We start from the raw sequence: 21,350 nt of genomic DNA, 5'->3' as shown, positions 1-21,350 counted from the left end.
TAACTACGCCCGTTCCGTTCAATTAATTAATTAATCACGCTTCATATATGGAAAGGACATGGTAACAAATGGATAAATATCCGCTTCACTCACGCGCACCGTAAAACAGGCGCCGAGCTGAGGTCATTTTTGGAAATTGGACTCGGGATCGTCTCCGCCTTCTGCCTAGTCCACGATTGCGCAATTCCTCTCGTCATTCATTTCCTTTTCGCAGCAGCCAGCCAGCGAGCGAGCGAGAGAGAGAGAGAGAGAGAGAGAATGGAGGAACCGACCTCCAAATCGTCGTCGGCGCCAACGGCGACGGCGACGGCGCAATCAGCTCCTCCGATTGCTCCGACCTCCCAACTCAAACCCAAACCTCCCAAGGCCCGAGAAGAAGGCGAGGTCTCCTCATCCGACAACGACGACGTATTCATCTTCTCCTTCCTTCCTCCCTCCTCTTCGAACCTCATCCGGTCTTCGTGTCCTCCGCTTGCATTTCGCATTCGTTCGTGCGCTTCGATTCGGTCTGTCGTCACGCGGTTAGAGGCTCTGCAGTGGACGCGGTTTAGTGCTTTGTGGTGTTGAGAGGATCGCGAGTCGGGGTTACTGCTGATCCGGAGTGTGCTTGCGATTGTCGGTTGGTATATAGGTAGCTCTTCGATGAAAACGACCTCCGACTGTTGAATTGATTGAGTAATTCGTGGCCTGTAGTGCTCTTACGTAGTAGGCCTCTCTGCTTTGGGGTTTGTGGTCTGTGACTAGCCATTACGAAGATACGCATATCGTGAAGCGAAATTCCTTGAAAGGAAATTCAGTAATAGGGAATTGAACGTGAAAACATTACTGGGTTTTCAGTGGATAGCATAGTCTAAGGATGTAGTCAAATCGAAATGGGAGAGCTCTCACTCGTCGTCTTGGCTTCGTGAGTGCGGGAAGAGTTACATGAGTCTTTCTAGAAGTCTCCCTTGTGTAAAGCTACGTAGCACAATGGCTAAGCAATCGACCCTGGGGAACTTACTTGAATTAGGATGATTTCCAGGGAAAAGGAAGAGCGTCAAACTTCGGTGCATGAACTATGGCACTTTCCCGAAATTGACCGTCACATGATCCACTTGGTCTCAAGCCTATGAATGATCTCTAAGGTCACTGGCCGATGTATGAGAGCCTCCTTTTCCTTTTAAAGAGAAAAGCTAATTGATGTCTCTTTTGGATTAAAAAGCTGATTGATGACTGAGATCTTGCTTTTGTTCTTAGTTTGCCTTATTGTGAAGATGTGCGGCTTCTTCTTTTATCAGCTTTTGAGATCCATTACACATGTTGCTCAGGAACCTGCTGATTCTACTGCTGCGCAGTTGGATACTGGAGCTCTTCTTTCTGCTAGGAGCCATCAGGCTCTCTCTGGAAGTGAAATTTCTCGAGGCAACCATGGTAAATGTTGTTATATGTGATAGAGGGATGTGTTGTTGTACAATGACTTATTTGCTGGTCGAAGTATGGTGTACGGGATATTTTTGGCTCCATTTTTGACATGGATATTTATCAGGGAAGGAATCATAGTGTGTACTATGATTTTTGGAATTTCCACCAAGTGATTTAGCGTTATTTTATTATTATTATTATTATTATTATTTTTTTTTTTTTGGGGAAATTCTATTGTTATTGGCTGATAAATGCATTGGACCTGGTACAGCAACTTAAAACCTCTACTCATCCTATCTATAAACTTACAGGTCCTTTGAATCAGCAGCATAATCGAATGTGTCTGCTTAAATAGACTTACATTGCATTAAAACCAAGAAGGCTTCTTATTTTCTTTGTACTCCTTGTTTTATCTAGAGTAGAGTGCTCAGGGTTGCTGTCTGGTATCAATGTCTTTGAAAATAATGTGTACTTGCACATTTCCTGGAGATGCTTAACACTTCTGCTCTTCTGACTCTGGTGTTTTGTCTGAACCGTTACTTGATCTTTTTTTCCTTTCATGACATTTTTCTATTTACCATTAATTATGTACCAGCGAAGGTTGATGCTGCTGATCCTCCTGCAATTTCAATTGAGTTTCCAACCAGACCATCTATACAAACCAAACATGCGAAGAGTCTTGGAATGAATCAAGTTGGACATAAGTCTGGTAGATCTGGAACTGGTGGTTCCTCAGGGCCCAACAGCAATCTTGTTATAAGGTTCTTTGATGATGAGAGCAGCAGTGATTCCGATGAGGGCAGACAGGATAGGAGGTCTGAAGATAAAGCTAAAACAGTTAGTATGAACGGAAATCAGAAGCCACCTATTTTGGCACGGAAAACATCGAAGAAGTTGGGATATCCTACGCAAGACATAAAACCAATGATGTCCAAAAGATTGCCTGCGAGTCGTACATTTATACATCCAAAGACAAAGGTCCAGGGAGCAAACAACAGGATTGGTTCTGCACCTTCAATTGGGCAAGGAAGTGCAGGAAGAAGTTTGAGTATGCTCAACCAAAAATTGGAATGCCAGGAGCATGGATCTGATCATGTTGTAGGCTCAAGAAAACTTGAACTTCAGGATTTGCGGCAGCAGATTGCTCAACGTGAAACTGAGCTGAAGCTTAAGTTAGCTCAACAAAACAAGCATCCAGTTTTAGGTTCTTCTAAAAACAGTTATAGTCTTAACCTAAACAGGAATTTGGGTGGTATAAGCATCACGACCTCTGCAGACCTCCCACGTTCTGTAGACTTCCCACAATTAGACACAAAAGAGCCCTCTCATAAAAGGTTGAAGATTGGTCTATCTTCTTATTCACAGCAATGTGTCGATCAAGCGACAGGCGCTGCTAAATTGTGCCCACCTCCAAAGGATCTGTTGTTGGAAACCAGCAAGATGGACAAGATTGACCATGCTCCAAAAGCACATTCCACAAGTGTGACTGAACCAAATGTCACTAGATATGAAATACAAGATAGTGAAAGGGTGGCAATGGCCTCAGCTAACCTACATGGTGTGGTAAAGGTTGTTTATTTATAAAATGTTCGAGATCCTTATACGAGATCTACTAACCCTTGATTTACGTTGGTTGTCATCCAGGTATTACTGTTGCCGACCATCCTGAGAGGACAAGCAGAATGGTGAGCAAATTTTCTCTTTCAAAACAAAATCCGCTGCTAACTAGGATGACCCAGAACACATTTACAAAGAATATGGGTGTAAGTTTATGATTCTGCTTAAGTTCAGAACTCAGAGCCAGTCAAAACCTAGAAGGTCCTTGAAATATCACATTACCACTCTGCCCTTTTCATCTTTGCCCCCTCATAATGCCGATTGCAAGTTTAATTTGAATGTCTCTATGTTTTCTTTCAGTCATGGGGACATGCCGTTTTTAAATTCCTTTTAAAGAACTCTTGCTTATGAGAATCTTCCATCAATCTGTTTGCAATGCATCATTGATACTCTTCTCTCAGAATATCATATTGTAAGAAAAATTGTACTTTTCGTCTTTGTGCTTTCTCTACTTTTCTATTCAAGTCCGTTGCTTTCAATTTTAAACAAGTCCTTGACTTACACATGTCTAATCAAGTCCCTTGGGCACAAATTTAACCAAATCCAATTGACGCGGCCGTCAAAGGAAGCTGGAGTATAAGTTGAACCAAATATTGCCTACGTGGACACCTACTGTGGGCCATAGCGAATGGATTAATTCTTTTAATTTGTTTTTTATGCCTTCATCAATTCACTATTCATGGTGTGTATTTATGTAGGCAATATCTAATCCATGTTACAATCCGATGTCTTTTGACAGCCATGTTAGCTGGACTTCATTGGATATTGTATTGGAGGGAATAGATTACATTAAGCAGGACTTGAAATTAAAGAGACCTGATTAGAAAAATATTGAAAGTACAAGGACGAAAAGTAGAAATTTTTCTATGTTTTAAGGAGGCTTCGCACTTTAATAAAAAATGTTATTATTCTCGATATAATTTCACGGTTTGCTGCTTAGTTATATATATTTCCTGAATTTTTGGCGCAATCTTCGATATTTGACTTTTTATACTATTTTACCCTATATAAGGAACCAGTATCACCTTTTCTCTAAAGTTTTTAAAATTGGCTCTGCAGACTGGAATGGAGACAAACCATCTAATGATAAGTAATGGAAGAAATATAATGGGTTCTGACCCAAATGAAATTAGAAGGGAACCTGAATTATTGAGAAGCAGCAAAGATGAGGAAGTTTTGACTGGGGATCATGCAGTTGAAGCATCCTTAAAAAACTCAGTAGAGGTAGATGTGATTCTAGATCACCAGTTGAGGCATCTATGCAGCTAAATATGACTGATTTTTCCTTTCCATTATTCTTTGATTTTCTTAATATTGCTTTAGGGAACTGTGAAGAAGATGAGCGTGTTGAGTAATTTGGATGATGCAAATGGGCCAAAACCTGGCATCAAGGAAATGCAGTCCCTCATTGAGATAGAGGAGTCTTTAGACAAGAAACTTGAGGAAGCTCAAGAACAGAGGCGGAGATGCGAGATTGAAGAAAGAAATGCTCTTAAAGCTTATCGTAAAGCTCAAAGGACTTTGATTGAGGCTAATGCCAAGTGTGCTCACCTGTATCATCAAAGAGAATTGTATTCATCACGATTGCAATCTTTTATTATAGATGATCCAAGCGTATTTTGGTCCTCCTTCCATAACAAGCATTTGGGAGTTCAGGTGAAATCCTCAGATGATCTGATTCTGAATGTGAATTCAGTGCCCTCATCTGACCATATTATGCCGGAAGAATGTGATCAATCTAATCAACCAGGATACGCATCCAATATTGGATGCCTGGATGGTGTTCCCGGTGATTCCTCTCATCTTCTTGTGAATGGCTCAGAGCAATGCAGTGAGCCAGATGCTAGCACATCAGAGCCAATGTCTCACAAGGGCAGGAGAGTTGCTAATGAGGAATCTTCTCCCTTAATTGGTCAAAATAGGTTAACCGACGAAGAAGATGTGGGTCTTCCATTTGGCCATGATTTTGTTCAATCCAAACAAGGATCCCAGAGAGAGGCTCAAAAAGCTGGGGAAAGGCATGAGAGCATGACTAATGATGTTAGTACAAAGATCTCTGATGATAGCTCTCGTGATTTTCTACTCCGTGAAGCAACTTTAAGATCAGAACTAGTTGCACGGTTGGGGACCAAAAGTTCACAGCATCGAAAAGATTTGTGTGGCGTGGAGAGTGCCATTGAACAAGGATCTGAAAGCGATGCTGGAAGTGAGAAAACCCATGCAAGTAACTGGAGTGCACTGTTCTATGATGCAGAGAGAGTTAGGCATGCAGATCTTCAGGGTCAGTGTTCTTGGCGAAAAATGTTTTAGCTTTATTTCATTTTTCTAGTAGAATATTTGAGTGCTTATGTAGAATGGTTCATGTGCTTGCTTCATAATTTTTATTTGGGCCATACTTCATGATTGTCCTACCACTGTTTATATAGAATTTGATAATAGAAAGAGCGGGGAAGTTGAGATAATTTTGTCTCTTTGTCCAGGACTGACTCTCAATGCTAGAATTTGGTTGAGGCATCTAGATACTGTATCGTAGTGATATGTAGAAATAAAAATACTATGGAGTCTATGATCCAATCTTTTTCTTGGCATAGTTTTGGTTGTTTTTATTGATCTATGCTCTACTTCCTTTGTAGACAAGGAGACAGCAGAAATTTATGGGTTAATGAGCTTTACCCTTTTCTAATTGACTTGTTTATAAGTATATATTCACACATGGATGTGTAGTAATGATTGAAAATTCTGTTGCTTTATCATTTGATATGTTGTTCCATAATGCAGGCGCTAACAAGCTAGAGGGACACCCGCATGAGGTTGTCCAAGAAGGTGAAAGCAGATTGTCTCTGGACAATTCAGCTTCTATCATAAGGAGTGCATTTTATCATGTCAAAGACGTATCTTCATTCAAATTAAGTAGATCTCAGCAGAAAAGGCACATGTATGATGTGCGTAATGATGAGGGAGTTTCAAATTATTCATTAACTAGCTCATCTGATGAGACTGGTGGGGATCTACTTTCAAAAGACACTGCCTGCTATTCCTGCAATGTTGCCGTGGATCCACTTTGGCCACTTTGCATGTATGAGCTTCGAGGAAAGTGCAACAATGACGAATGTCCATGGCAACATATTAAGGACTGTTCAGATGAAAAAATGCATCAGAACCTGTGTAGAGATACTAACGGTAATGGCATGGTACTCTTCATGATGTTTTTGAAATTTTTTTATCAAAAGCTTGCTTTACTTTGCTGATGCAAAAGTTGCAGATATTCTAAAATTTCTTGAAAATTGCAGATCGCCACATTGAATCAACATCAAGTGCAAAAAGATGGGCTGTTCCGACAAGTTGTTCAAAGTGTTGTTCTCCAACTTATGTAGTTGGATTAGATATTCTGAAGGCTGATTCACGTTCATATGAAGCAGTTGTTACCCAGAATATTGGTCAATGCTGGCGAAAATGTTTTAGTATCTCCTTAGCTATACCGAGTCTCCCTAAACAATTACAACAAATGGATGATTCAGTTCTGCAAAATAGTGATGGGCGTATTGAAATCAGTGGATGTCAGAGCAGACAATCCTCATTCTTCCGGAATAGAAATGACGGCTTGGTTTGTCTTACATTTTCTTTTATTTGATTGACTTACAATTATGCCTGATGCTTGCCCTGTTATGACTTTTCCTGTTTTGTGGTTTTTAATAACTTAGTTGTCAAACACTGACGGCGGAGGTGTTATTGGGTGGTTAATTATTTTGATTGATCAACTAGTAAGTGCAATGAAGCTCATTCTTTTTCAAGATTCATGGAGTTACCTTACTGTATGCAATTTTGTCGTAGCAATCATAAGTTTTGCTTGTTTGTAGGGTAACATTTTTTAAAGGAGTGAGGTTGGACGGTTGGATATTATATTTCAGTACACTTGGTTTTTTTTATTTTTATTGAATTCTAAGCTATCAGTGCTTAAATTTTGTTTAATTTAGTTCTTTCTTTCCCATTGATCATTCACTTGTTAAATTTTTGTCTGTTTCAATATAATTTGACCTTGTGTATATATATGATGGAACCACCTTCACGGAATATTAAGTTTCTTGTTTGTTTATGATTATCTTAGCTTGCGATTACTCATTTTTGTTTTCTTTCCTCCCTTTATGATATATTTTTAGAAACTATTAAACCAAGCCTCAATTGATGGTCAACCCCTGGAATTGGCTCTTCTTCTTTTGAATCTGGATGGTAATAAACTAGAGAGAAAGAAAAAGGTACTTCTGCTTCTTCAGTGCGGAGTATCAGCAACATTCTTCTTCCTGCTTGCATCCCTATTTTTCACCCCTTATCTTCCGGACAGCTAAAAAAATAAGTTCGAAAGAGGAGCTAGATTGTGCCAGATTCTATACATTCTTAATAGGAATTGTTATTAAGGCTGAAATAATTTATCTTCTCGTCTTTAAAGGTTGGCATTTCCCAGGCTCTCACTCTGTTGTCACGTGAACTTGAGGCTGATCCAGCTTCTGTGGTTCTTTGGAGCGTGTACCTTGTCATTTATTATAGCGAGATGAAGACAGTCGGAAAGGATGACATGTATTACATTGCGGTATGTTCGGCAGATTCCTGATTAGTTTAAGATGAGACAGCATTATCTAATCTGAATAAGGCCTCTTTAGGTATCAAGAATGATCTGTGGACATGTCCGTGCATACTATGAACTACTTGCTCCTGACAATAAGTTGGTACAGGCAACACGCTGGAACATTCTGAGATTTTCCTTTTTTCTTGAGATTGTTTACACTGAACCTTGCATGCATCAGAATATATTTCCGTAATCTAAAGTTTGAAATTACTATGGATCTTAAGTTCTCACCTGTCTGCCTTTGAGTCATTACAAGTCTCTTGTTTGGAACTTATGTACATACCCTTACCAGGGATCACTCCTACTTATGAGACTTGGAGTACTATTATAGGAACTTCATCTGTCATGCTAATGTTATTGTGTGAGGACTGTTCTCTTTCCTCTGGTTGAAGGATTAGAGAGTGGAAGTACGCATTTTCAGACTTATGTGCTTAAATAGTTATTATAAATGACAGATTGTCTATCTTCTTCCCATTTTTCTCCCCCAACTTTTTATCACGCACTGTTTCATTCTTGTGCTTTTATGCCACTTTACTAATCCTCCTCAATATCAGAAACAAATGTGATGATATTTCCTTAGAGACATACAAATCTGTTTTCTTTCAGGTCAAGCATAACCAAGGATCTTACGAACTCTGGCTGATGTACATCAATAGTCGTAGCAAGCTTGAGGATCGACTTCGTGCATATGAGGATGCTTTACTGGCACTTTGTCACCATTCATCTGCTTCTAATGGTCATGCCAGTATGTGCACCTTGGATTTATTCCTGCAGATGGTGAACTGCTTGTGCTTGTGTGGAAGGGTGGACAAGGCCATAGAGATGATCTGCGAAACCCTGCCGAGTGCAGAAAACTCTGATGAACGGTTTACTTTGTTGCTTTCTAATATCATCTCACACTTAACAATTGCTGACAAATGCATCTTCTGGATTTGTTGTGTGTACTTAGTTATTTACAGGAAACTTCCTGATGCTATAGTACAGCAGTTTGAATGTGAGAAAGAGCTCCTCTTAATTGATTGGCCCTCTGTTCATCTGAGAGAGGATGACCGGCAGAGAGCTTTTGACCTTTTGGATTTCTTAATACGTTGTGACATCACCGAGGCATCACTTGCAGATGACGCCAATATCAGATTAACTCAGCATTTCGCTGTGAACCATTTTAGATGTACATTGGTACTCGAAGGCTCAAACTGCAATGAGTATTTCTTGCAGAGATTTGAGAAAATGTATCCATCCAGCTTAGAACTAGTACTCCTTTCTGCACGGGCAGGGGAGTGTGATTTTGAGGATTTGAGTTTATCAGGTTTTGAGAATGCACTTAGTAAGTGGCCAAGAGAAGCTCCGGGCTTGCATTGCATCTGGAATCAATTTGCTGAATATGCTTTGCAGAATGGAAGACAGGACCATGCTAAAGACATCATGGATCGTTGGTTTCTCTCTGCTTGGCAAGTCAGATATCCCCATGATGAAGGTGTGGCCGGGATGGATCAAGATAATTCATGTTCCTTTCCGAGGATTGCTTCTCAAGCAGATAGGCAGGCTGCAGCATCTAGTTATGGTCAGCTGGATGAGATTTTTGGATTACTTAATCTTTCTTTGCACAAGTTGTTGCAGAAGCAACTTGCAGAGGCTCGTATAGCAATTGACAAGGCTCTACATGTTGCAACTCCTGAGAACTACAAGCTTTGTGTAAGAGAGCATGCCAAGTTTCTGCTAATGGATGAGGCATTTGCAAAGGAGGGTGCTCAAATTAGTGGGATACTTGACTATATGAGGGTTTACATAAATGATCCTCGAGCTTTTCCCATCAGTGAGACATTGCCTAGAAAGTTCATAGGAGATATCAAAAGAACCAGGGTTCAGCAGCTGATTAAGAATATCTTGTGTCCTGTTTCCTCTAATTTTTCACTTGTGAACGTAGTCCTTGAGGCATGGTGTGGCCCCTCTCTTTTGCCTCAAGTGTTTGATAAGCCCAATCATCTAGTGGACTTTGTCGAAGCCATGCTGGAAATTTCACCGTCAAATTATCCGCTGGGTATTTCGGTCTGTAAGCTAATTAAAAGGGACTATAAGTCCTCAGCTGTCACCTCTGCCAGTCTCTTGTTCTGGGCAAGTTCTGTCTTGGTAAGCACAATTTCTCATGCCGTTCCAGTAGCACCAGAGTATGCATGGGCAGAAGCAGCTGGTATTTTGGAAGATATTGCAGGTGTCAATGCCATCTTAGATGGGTTCTATAAGAGAGCCTTATCCGTATATCCATTCTCTGTTAAACTGTGGAACTCCTTCCTTATTTCAATGAAGAGTGAAAAGGATGCAAGCTCTGTCCTTAGAGCAGCTGAAGAAAAGGGCATTGAAGCTGATTCGGAGTTTCTCTCAACCATTATAAGGTAACAGGTTGGTGAATTAGGATGTTGCTGAATTTTAGCAACTTTGGTTCCTGTCGAAGGCCATGCTCCAATTCGCGTCAACTGCTGGATTGGCGACCCTTGGAACAAGCTTCAAGACATATCACACCGCTGCATGGTGAATGCTAACATAGGGACATAGGAAGCGCACTGAATATAGAGGACATGCACAGGACTAGATAAATGTAAGTAGCCATTACGATATCTCACAGTTACTGCATATCTGAAGTTTTAGTCGATTTAGTTAGCTTAGGATAGAAAGTTTGTGACTTTGGGTTTAGGTTTTATTTTGTGGCCCCGTGCATAGGCTTACTCACGCAAGAAAAATGAAAAGGTATCTCATTGGTTCTTATAGATGGTTTCTAGACCTTTTGGCTCCCTCACTAGTACAATAATCAATGCGATGATTTCTTCGATTGAGATTTGCATCTTTGCACTTGTGAAATTACTGGAAATGCAAATTGAGTGTCTTTCCACATTTATATTTGATCAATCGTATCCCCCACATTTATATTTGATCAATCGTGTCAGCGACAGAAAGCATCATAGATTACAGAAAGGATTCTCTTCAAACAGATGAACCATGTTATTATCAAGCAGTGTCATTAGTTATAAAGTCACTCTTAGACTAATCTACGGGCCATGGCTAAGGATATTGTCTTGATCTATTATTTGGAAGGCTGGAGGTTGCATGTAAGATCATCTTAGTAAGAGGCGAGGACGGTTAAAAGAGACAGAAGTCATGATATGCAAATGTGGTCGATCGAACGGATCCGTATGTGCCGCCACAATTCGAAGTTCTGTTTTGCCTCTATCGAATGCCACAAGTACGGTTATTCTTACCTACATGCTTCGAGCATTTGATTTGGACTATTTTTTTTTTAATCAATGGCGTTGCTTGCAATTGAAAACTAGAAAGAGCCTCTGGCATGCTCCTGAGATTGTGAGAATGATCAAATATGTGCATGACGCGGATGGTTCGTAATCAACCAATCAGCAGCTTAACAGTAACTCCTTGATTAGGTTTCTTTATGGGGGATTATTAGCAATTAGAAGTTCAGGACCTACTGGGCCTGGTCCTGATCTGATCTGTGGGAATGGACCCAATCTTCGTATGGCCTTGTTCAACCCCACACATGCCCAAATTCATGGGCCTGTCAAGCATCTAGACTTTGCCCATCAAAAAGCATGTGCGATTAATGTTAGGACTAGATGAATCACTTGGAAGGAGGTGAATAGGCGATAATGCGGAATAAAAAGAATTTAAAATGTTATTGCAAAAGAACAATTACCAATCACTAGCCGAACAACTGATCTTACCAGTGTGCAAACAGTCCTTAAGACAGATAAAATAAAGAGAGTAAAGGATAAAAAATTTCATACAAAAACTTATAGCGGTTTAGCTTTAGCAAGTTTACATCCACTCTTCTGCATTGACAGCCGATTAACTGGATTTCACTAGATCAATTTGTTAGAGGTTACAAAATCTGAATAACGAATACTCGAGCTTGTGTGAACAATTCCTCACACACTCTTAACCTTTAAAAGATTATAGACTAAAGCTCTTAGAAATAAATTTATATGAACGAAGAACACTTAAAAATTAGGAATTATAGACTTTGGAATTTCAACTTTCTGCGTTTTTTTCCTTTCGGCTTCTTGACCTTCTTATATAAACCTCTAAATCCAAGCTGACCGTTGGACATTTCCTTAGCCAACCTTCTCGTTGGTCTTGAATATTATTAGAAGATTTGATCGTTTCAAGGTTGCTGAGATTGAGGTCTCTTGTTAATTCCGCCACCTATACAATATATAGAGTTTCCTTCAATAGAGTGCTTCACTTGAAAAAAATGTTTCACCTTTTGAAGATTGATACATCCAAGATTCGCTAAAATCCATCATAGGATATTGGATTCAATAATCGTTCATTCTTAAACGAGCCTCTTAATTATAGAAATAAATCCACCAATTTTCTGGCCATTGCACAAGGATTGTCTTCTAGAATAATATCCTGATAATCAAATATCAAATATATGAATTAATTCAAGACTTAGAGTCTAATTCTCTGAATATGATGAGTAACGTCTAATGATGCTCATCAGAGATTCCACTTGGAAAAACTTTTCATCAGAGTCAAAGAAAGTTTTATTAATCATCAAAACTAGTAAGGGAACTTTCCTCAACAAACAAGGCCTACCCATATGGTCCACATATAATTGTTGTTCTCAGTCTTAAAATACGAATACATAAAAATACAAAGAAAATCAGGTATAAATGAACATTAAAAAAAAAAAAATGCAAACCAATCGTGTAGATTGAGAACGTTTATAGTTACGAGATGAGTCGAGTACAGTCAGTCCGATCAAGGCAAATTATCTACACCTAAATCTCGAGTTTTATTTACGTACTATTTTGCAATGACGCACCCAACATGCAAATTTTTGTACTGAGTTCACGTAACAATTTTCCTGTAGAGAATGGAGTCCTGCTAATTTCTAATATCTGTCCTTGCTAGCATTCTGATAAATTTTGGATCTTCGTGTAAAGTAGTATATCAACTCCTTATGAGAAAACCAATTACGTTGTCTGCCCCGAGAACGATCTTTTTCCCATGTGTTTTTCGAATTTGTTATTAATAATGCATCCGATGGCGCGGCTCAGGGTTTGATCACCTAACGTTCATGAGGAGTTGGTCGCACACTCCCATGTCAAGATTTGTCGCCTTTCAATATCAAGGGACCATAAACTAGCTTCCTTCGTGCCGAGGTGGATAGAGATGGCAGGGTCTCCAAGATCTAATGCTCGGCCGAATCGTCATCTATCCTGACAGGAGGCACGCGCACCTGTGCCCGGACTCGATGTCCAACACCGTCTTGTCCCTGCAAGCGAGCCATCTCTACATGTGACGCATCGAGGCGAGGCTGCCTTGCCTAGAAGAAATGGTTCTGCAAACAGTCAATGCGTGCGATGGCGTCTTGAAGGAGTTTAGGTTGCGTTGCCTTGCGCTCCAGCATGTGAAGTTGATCAGATGCTCTGGCACTTCGGCATCTGTAGACAGAAGCTAGAGACTTTCGAGGCTTCGGATGTTCTTCACCGTACTAACTGCGCGATCTCAGTGCCAAGCCTCATGTCCTTCAGCTATACATCAGCGGTGGCTGGAGGTTTATCATGGGGAGAGTGGTCCTCAAGACCTAGTTGACAGAGGCCAGGAATCTGTGGGAGATCACATTGGACTGGTGCATAGTCGAAGTCAGGAACGTAGAACTCGTTTCTTGACTCCTGCTAGAAACTTTATGGGCTTAGTAGTTTTCAGTCCGTCGAGCGCAATCAAGTAACTTGCAACAGTCTTAAGCACTTCAACTCGACTAGATTCGCCTCCCTGAGAAAGGCCTAGATCCAAACCAACAGTCACAAGATTCCGGTCATTGGTCCACGTGACTCGAAAAGATTGGTCGACACAAGACTAGAGGTGGATTTCAGCGCTCTGACCGAGTGGAGCTATCTGAAGCCAATCCAGTTCTTGAGATACTTTGGCTGTTGTGACCCACTTAATAATACTTCTGTTCAAACCTATCAGCTTTCCAATCTTTTTAATGATGCTCAAACCAAATTGAGATATGTTATGCTAATTTGAACTGGTTAATCCTGCAATGATACTCACACGGTCTGTACCCTAAAGGAATCCAAGGCGAAATGCTTCGCCCTGCTGTGCAATGTCAAGCATTTGAGACTTCACCTCTTGCATAACGTTTCTGAAGTAGATACTGGTCCTGCATTGATGGAGAGCTTGAAGTGGAAGTTGCCTCGTTCAGAGTCGCTGGTTATTAGTTCTGAAGTCGGAACCAGAAGACGCCCTGCCCTCCAAGAGAAATACGCGAGAAATACTCATGGCGAGCAGATAGGAAGGACAGACTCTGAATCGTGATTGGTGACAAGAGATGCGTTCCCCATGAAGAAGATTGATATAGCTTTATCTGTAGGTTCATCTCATGTCGGATATTTTAGAATGCTAAATCTAAAAGCCGTCTGCTGTTTCTGACCCTATTTCGACATAAGATGTATTCGGGTGTTGATCCGAGATTCAGATGTTATTCATTCATTGTTTCGTTGTTTCTTCTTTTGATATGTATGCGCGCGCGCATGTGAGAGACAGAGAGAGAGAGCAAACAAGAAAGCTTAATCAATCACCAAATAAAGATGCATCCATCTACCCTCATAAGTATCTCTAAGCCTCAATGAGTTAAGAAGGTAGCTAGAGACCCTAGACCCTCTTCAACTAGTTCTCATCCTCTCTAGAGTAAATAAAGGTTGTTTGACCGATCAAAAACCTGTATTTTTTTTTTTTTTCTCTTGGAACTGCATCTCCTGCGGGTGACGCTTAATCAGCTCTTAAAAGTTTAGATGACAAGTCTCGTAACAACAAATTCACCAACTTCCTTGATAAATACGACTGTGAGCTTCAGCACGGATCTCTTTCGACTTTTCCTGAACCGATGATACCGGAACCAAACAGAGTCCTCTGCTTCGCAAATCAATTTCCCTTTCCCCGTTCACCTCTACATCAATGCACGGCTGCGAGAAAAGTACAACACAATCAGATTAGAGAGAATTTCAGAAGAAAATCTATCGGGTGCTCCAAAGTTCTTTTAGATAACTTTCCTTGCTGAAACTGGAAAAATTGTTGTACATACAAAATATTTGTGAAACTAGCAGATGAGACTAAAGCTCTATAATATATTACAGAAAAATTAGTGAATGCTAGATTGTGTACCTGTGGTTGGAGTGCTCTGACGCTACTATATGAGCTGCTTAGCATCTGGAATAGATTCTGTTGGCAACACGACAGAAATGAGGAAGTATTATCAGTGATTTTTTTCAGGTAAATTCAGCTTTCGCTTGAAGTCTATCGACATCTGTAATCTGGAACAGGACTAGATAAATGGGGTTCAAAACAAGATGAAAAGGGTCGGTCTCCTTTCCTTTCTCCGATTTTTTGAGTCTTTGGACTTGGACAAGGTAGATGAAGATCATTCATTACCTGAATTTGTTCTTGAAGGAGCTTGATATATAGGGAAGCTTCTTGGAGTACTGAAGCAGTGTCAGTCTGAAATGTTTTTGAAAACGTGAAGGAAAGCAATTGACATATAGGAGCTAATATTCAATGATTTTGTGCTTCTTAAAGAAGTTGCTAATTATCTCAATGAGATGCAAACTGACCTTGCCATATGGAGATACCAGCTTTTGTAGAGATGTAATTTTGTCACCTATCTTTTGACTTCTCCTCACTGGAATTTGCATCTACAATTTTAACTGATAAATCACTCGATGACCGAGAAACAACTAGTTAAGTTAACAATCGGTATTTCTCTGGTGAACTATACTAATTGGTTGATGTAGCTATACTATTTTCTCATGTTTGATGAGCTTTTTCTAATAGGAAAAGAAAATACCCTGCACCGCTGAGCCTTAACCGAGCCATTTTGAACTTCATGATGTTCTTCATTAGACAAGGTTCTTTTCCTCTTGTTCTTGTTCCACTCGTTCAAAGGCATGCTTTCGAGCTGCGGTACACTAAAGCCCTCTCCGGATACGAACTCTTTTCCGTTTAATTGGTGCTTCCTTTCATTGTGATTGGCCTGCAAATCCTGGGGACAAATCACGAGTCAAAACACTGAACCGCTCTGTCTCGAGCATACAATCGGTGCCAAAATCAACTTACACTGCATTAACCTTCTGAAATCCTGAGCTGTAACTGACAACTAATTCTTTCTTAAATCGAAATAACCAAAGAGATAAATAGCATACATTTGGAGTTTGTGGAACCAAAAACTTCTTTCTTGGCTGCTCATAGATTGTATCACACCTTGATATGATGTACTCATAACCTGTCAAATTCAAAAGGTAAATTCATTAATTTCTTCTTAGATGCACAGTGAGAGAGAAAAAATGAATTTTGAGGAGTGTACAGCTCGATATTATATCACTTGACTTGTCCTTAATTTTAGAGCAAAGATTAAAAAAATTTATCACCAAAGAGAAAAAAAATCAAACCTGTTTGAAGATCATTAAGGGGCTGAGCAGGAATTGCCACATTATCTTCATCTCTTAACCAGTAATCATCATTGAATGCTTTGGACTGCAAATAGAATCCACCATTGCTGTGCACGTTCCTGTCATCAAAAGTGTACACAAGGATAAAAAATTTAAGTATATAATCAATCTTCCTCTTTTTTTTTTCTTTTTTTTTATTAAGGTAAACGACAAAAAGAAGACATACATTTTGTTGTCCAGCAGGGAAGAAACTTCCAGATTCGACATCCGAAACTCGTTTCCTGAAGATCAACAAACAAGTATAGCAAACAATTTATATCAGGAAGAAACTGATTGAAAAGAAAGATTCAACTGAACTGGTGACAAAGTCTTGATCCTTCATCGGCTGCAATCAAATAAAGGAGCAAACTTTGTGATGCATATAGATCAACTACAGTAACATGAATCAAAGAATTCTTGTTTACCTATGGTGAAAAGTTCAGATTGTAAAGATGGAAGAAAGGAGTTGCTCATTGTCACGGCTAAATACGTTCTTCAACGCAACTTGGAATGGCCTACGCACGAACAGAAAACGCACCAGATATTGAATGATTCGTGAGTATAACCATCTTTAATAAATTTGAACAAATTCTTTGAGTGCAAAACTTAACTTAAGAAGAACACATTCAGAAGGTAAAATAAAATGTCATTAAAGACCATGCATTTCTTTAAAAATGATAAAAAGTGAATTATAATGTGCAGGTTGGTAACTCAAAAGGCTTCCAAATTTCTCACAGACCATTAAATTCTCTCATTTCCAGACGCTAAAAAAGAAAGAATTGCAGAGAAGGCTTAAGCAAATATGAAAGCAAGAATATGGGACTATAACTAATGCATAAAATTGTTGATCAGAAGGAATAGTCTGAAAAAGAAGACAAACCTCACTGTTTAAAGATATCTTCTTCTTCTTCTTCTTCTTCTGTGTTGGGATTATATTGTGAGCTGATCTTCGTTTCGAATCAGAACCAACAACAAAAATTTCATAAAAAGCCAAAAAGAATAAAGTAAAATGGGGATTTTGCTTGTGGAAGTTGGACAGGAGAGTATATATAGACTGGGAGGGAAGATGAAGAGAGAAGCTACGACTGTAGAGAGTTTAGGTCTTGCTTGGAGGATGAGCAAACGGTTGTTTCCGTTTTTCAGATAGAGACACCCGCCATGGCTTTTGCAGGCTCACGAAACCGGGCTCGATTTTCATTGCATAAATGGAATCCGCAACTTCCAGATGACTCAGACACATAAAACAAACATTAATCAAATTATTTATCATTATATGCAGTTCGGCCATTTATTATTATTATTAGCATCGTTGCACATCATCGAGGAGGTGGGTCTAAGTTCTCTACTTCTGGCAAATAATATCAGTTTGACGTCGCCATCGCGCCATTTGACTTCTTTTCAATATTAAGCAGCAGAAAATGACGAACGCATAAGTCCTCACCATGTCACTGCCATTGGTCATTATTTATTGCCGTGCTGATCATAGTCAAACCCTAAAACAAGTATATCAGATCAGTTGAGTTACGGGGAACTTAATGGATTCGATCGGCTGCACACCCGTCCACCAGTTTTCTCTAAGCATGCACATATACATTGCTTGGTGCAAGCATTAGGAAAGCTTGCTTATGGTCGTTTATATAATTTATACAAATGACGATGTAATTAACGCAATCTTTTATCCGAACTCTCATTAAAAGAGCGTTTGCATCCGTCGACATGCGATTGTGCTAGATAATTTTGACCGCCTTGCATGTCATAATCAAAAAATATCTGGACCATTATTAGGGTTAATTTTGGGCACTCGTAGGAATCCAATTTCTTGTTTCCATTATAGGGAACGTTGTGTTGTGCAGTTTGACTTTTTACTTGCCCTTTTCATATGGTATGATATGGTGTATAAAGCATGATGCTTAATGAACGCGATGACAAAAGAAGAAGAAGGAGAATAAGAAGGAGAGAAAGATATTCAAGTCTCTTCCTTATGTGAATGAAAAAGTGATTAAGTCATGAGTTACAAGGAAGAGACGCCATAAATTTTTAACATTTTCCTACCATATCCTAAACTCTAGCAAAATAAAAATTGCACTAATCCACGCTTATATGTATAGTGACAAATAATCATGAAAATTCGAGGAGACCCTTGGTTATATCGATAGAAATAGCTTAGTGATTTTCCATTAAATTTTTTTGGAGTTTTTCAAGTCAATTCATCACATCAAAAGAGACTTTTTTTTTTTTTTCTCTTAATATTCCAAACAAGCATAGTGGAGACATTGTGCAAAACTAACAGGAACTGTCCATGCAGATTTTCGTTGAATCACGTAACTATTCCAAAACTCACGCAATGGGAAAAGGTTACGGTCAAATTAGGCAAATTATAAGCATCAAACAATATCTCGAATTTAATTTAATTTTACTATTAGAAAGGGAAAACGAAATGCATATCAATTTAAAAGCTAAACTGTATGAAAAATTAATCAAAGGGAATTTGTCATTTTGATCCATTCTTGAATAGTGAATTTAGTTTTTGGGATGAGAAAATTTATTCGGATGAAGAAATCCACTCAAATGAAAATAAAGTAGAATGGCAAAAAATAAAGACATCTGGTACTAGAATATTAAATTAATTGGTAGGTCTAAAATTATTTTTGAAATTTAGTACATCAAACTATTGAAATGAACAAAGAAATAATTAATTCAAGGAAGAATAAGATTAATAAGTTAAGGCCACTTTAGATATGGCCTATTATATTTTTCTTCTTGAACACTGTATATAATCCGGTATACATATATTTCAGAATGAGATATTTATCTTTTTATTGTTCGTGTATTTACTCTAACTTTGGACATCAAAGAAAGATGGCATTGATTTTAATTTAGTCATTAAAATAGAATCCACATAATGGATAAGTATAAATAGTCTCGAGTTTTAACTAGCCACTTAGATTGAATTAAAATGTCATTTAGAGGACATGACAACAAAAATTCACACAATCTAATCATAATCGGATCCATGAAAAAGCAAACGGTATTTAAACTTTTCTTCTCTAAATTCTCCATCATATGCCTAGTTCGGTCGATTTTAAATTTGAACTTTTAAAGGGTTGTAGTTGGCATGCCTGATTCGATAAACGTTTTCACTCTGTATTTTCACACAAAAGACGGCTGAAATCAACTAGTAAAGACATAATTAAGGGTCTATTCATTTCCTAAACCTGTACCCTCTCTTTCGCTCTCAATCTTGTTGCCCCGTTTCTTGTCCAAATCAAAAGCACACGAAAGTTCAAAGACCAGGATAACTCCTACAAGCAACTGAATATATCGATGTGTATATCCACGTGTATATTGCTTTTTAATGCAGCGTAGCCCTCGAAATTAGTCATAAAGTCGTACCTAAAACCTAAACCTAACCTCGGACCGAGTTTGTTCGACGCTGGTCGGCCGGGAAGTGCTGGACGAAATACATGTTTAAATGGGGATGAACACGGCTGCATCGTTCCTACGTCCGTTCATGGGTTGACTTTGATCGAATCTCTGCTGTGATAGTGAAATCGATGGACAACGGCCCCTAAAACTCTCTCTCTCTCTCTCTCTCTCGGTAACGTACGTCTTTGTTCTCTTTCTGCCTTGGAGTAGGTCGCCGTCTTAGGTCATTTCTTGCTTGTCATCGCGTTGTCTCGGCCTCTTGGTCACATCAAGATGAGTCTTGACACAATCCTCGTACGTTTGGTGATTCCTTGTTGCATTCGACACTTCTTTTTTCGGTGGGGAATCGCGAGATATTATGAGTTATTGTTATACGTGAGGATCGTTCGTTTGGAATCGAGTGAAAGCAACAAATGCTTCCACAGAAATTCGCAATATTGCCCATACGTTAATTTACATGTCTACGTTTATCCATTATGATGATGCCGGCCCTTTTCACTTCGCGAAAGCCCCCGGCATAATGATGGTGATTCCATGCCTGGCTCAATTCAATGTTCGTGGATCAGGATCCATTTCTTGATACCACGCCGTAGCTCTTGCTCGTCTCCAGTCATTTTTTCTCTAGTAGCCGATCAACAGTGCTGTAATTCCTTTTTGCTTCTTGAGGGAGGTGTAGATATCATGCCTCATGGCCTTTATTTGCACTATCACATCAAATTATGGTGTGGTATCGCGGAGAGATTGCAGTTTAGGCTTGACTAAGAACATAGAGATTTTCCAGCAACAAAAAACCTTTTCTTCCCAATTGAACCGAGGGAGTGTCTCGAATTAAAAAAAGGGTACATGTATATTGAAGAAACATAGAGGAAAAAAGTAAAAGTCGGTTCAAAACACATCAAGTTTTTGGAGTAGGTTGAGCATATATTTTCAAGGGACAATCCCATTGTTTTGTGAGGGATGAAAAAACGATTTTTTGATTGCCGCTAGATTTCTAAAAAAAATTGCAAGCGTTAAAAAACTTGTTGGTTAAAAGAATTACCGATCACCTAATTTCTCAGTAACTTACTGAAACTTTTATGAAAGTATAAACTTCTTCTAGATATTTTTGAATCACCAACTATTCTTTATTATTTACCCCTTTTTATGTGTCTTTCTCATCACACCTTGAATTTATTGGGATCTTATCAGAATGAAGTATTACCCAATATCTAAACTCTCGCCACGAAGAGCATGCTAGCACATTTATGTTGAACTAAATCTATCGTTTTTGTGAATCGACTAAAAATTAAGAAGATAGGAATTGATCTATAATTCACATGGATGATTTTTTTTTCTACTTAATTAAAATTAGATGTGGATGATGGAAAAGGGGTTAACTAGTCTATATTGTCCTTCCTCAGCTCAGCCATGAAAGTCTTTTATTCATCATGTTTTTAGTTACGTCATATCATTCGATCGTCGAAACAACTTGCGACAAATTAACTTTTCAAAACCGTGCACAACCAAAAAACAAAAACAAAACAAAAAAGAATCATGAAAGTATTAAATTGTTTATAATTCATAAAATTGCATGGTCCCGAGCATCTGATTCCGACCGTCTTAGAGTTTAATAATAATAAAATCGACCGATGATTCACGGGTTAATAATTCGATCAGCAGTTCGACTATAGATTTCTCGACCTCATAAAAGCTTTAACCAAAAAGGGACAGCATGTAAGCTTTTCTCTTTGTCCTCTAGATGTTCTGAAATTCTTTATAGAAGAAAATACCGACTGCTACCATGTGTA

At 39.0% G+C, this 21,350-nt stretch overlaps 2 protein-coding genes across 6 annotated transcripts; one reads left to right on the top strand and one right to left on the bottom strand.

Annotated features, from left to right (window-relative positions):
- Positions 1 to 216: 216 nt before the first annotated feature.
- On the top strand, positions 217 to 10,525 carry LOC104454281. Of its 5 annotated transcripts, none has more exons than XM_039318265.1 (11): positions 217 to 408; positions 1,308 to 1,410; positions 1,997 to 2,959; positions 3,046 to 3,086; positions 4,078 to 4,242; positions 4,342 to 5,299; positions 5,797 to 6,198; positions 6,309 to 6,622; positions 7,176 to 7,271; positions 7,478 to 7,603; positions 8,246 to 10,525. In XM_039318265.1, the coding sequence occupies exons 1-11, from the start codon at positions 259 to 261 to the stop codon at positions 10,031 to 10,033; spliced, it is 5,106 nt and encodes a 1,701-aa protein (XP_039174199.1). In that variant the 5' UTR covers positions 217 to 258; the 3' UTR covers positions 10,034 to 10,525. The 5 variants fall into 5 exon arrangements, with proteins under 5 accessions (XP_039174199.1, XP_010067386.2, XP_010067387.2 ...); XM_010069084.3 differs by having other exon boundaries at positions 7,463 to 7,603; XM_039318267.1 differs by lacking the exon at positions 217 to 408 and adding an exon at positions 884 to 1,137 and having other exon boundaries at positions 7,463 to 7,603.
- A 3,947-nt stretch (positions 10,526 to 14,472) lies between these two features.
- On the bottom strand, positions 14,473 to 16,611 carry LOC120296229 (transcription factor bHLH114-like). Its single transcript, XM_039317949.1, has 9 exons — positions 16,563 to 16,611; positions 16,325 to 16,379; positions 16,099 to 16,217; positions 15,853 to 15,932; positions 15,498 to 15,692; positions 15,265 to 15,345; positions 15,086 to 15,151; positions 14,819 to 14,875; positions 14,473 to 14,619 (listed from the first exon to the last, which is right to left on the bottom strand). The coding sequence occupies exons 1-9, from the start codon at positions 16,609 to 16,611 to the stop codon at positions 14,473 to 14,475; spliced, it is 849 nt and encodes a 282-aa protein (XP_039173883.1).
- Between the last annotated feature and the right edge of the window lie 4,739 nt (positions 16,612 to 21,350).

The sequence above is a fragment of the Eucalyptus grandis genome, chromosome 7 (assembly GCF_016545825.1).
Source record: "Eucalyptus grandis isolate ANBG69807.140 chromosome 7, ASM1654582v1, whole genome shotgun sequence".
NCBI classification, from domain to species: domain Eukaryota; kingdom Viridiplantae; phylum Streptophyta; class Magnoliopsida; order Myrtales; family Myrtaceae; genus Eucalyptus; species Eucalyptus grandis.
The sequence above is the reverse complement of the archived record's forward strand: the minus strand, read 5'-3'. Positions and strand labels throughout refer to the sequence as shown.

Excerpts from the sequence above, each read along its gene's own strand:
- LOC104454281 (XM_010069084.3), top strand. The coding sequence starts at position 259 with ATGGAGGAACCGACCTCCAAATCGTCGTCGGCGCCAACGGCGACGGCG. Across the intron at positions 409-1,307 it reads CCTCATCCGACAACGACGAC|GAACCTGCTGATTCTACTGC; the intron begins GTATTCATCTTC and ends CATGTTGCTCAG. Across the intron at positions 6,199-6,308 it reads CCTGTGTAGAGATACTAACG|ATCGCCACATTGAATCAACA; the intron begins GTAATGGCATGG and ends TGAAAATTGCAG.
- LOC120296229 (XM_039317949.1), bottom strand. The coding sequence starts at position 16,611 with ATGAGCAACTCCTTTCTTCCATCTTTACAATCTGAACTTTTCACCATA. Across the intron at positions 16,218-16,324 it reads TCCCTGCTGGACAACAAAAT|GAACGTGCACAGCAATGGTG; the intron begins GTATGTCTTCTT and ends TTTTGATGACAG. Across the intron at positions 15,152-15,264 it reads TGGTATCTCCATATGGCAAG|ACTGACACTGCTTCAGTACT; the intron begins GTCAGTTTGCAT and ends AAAACATTTCAG.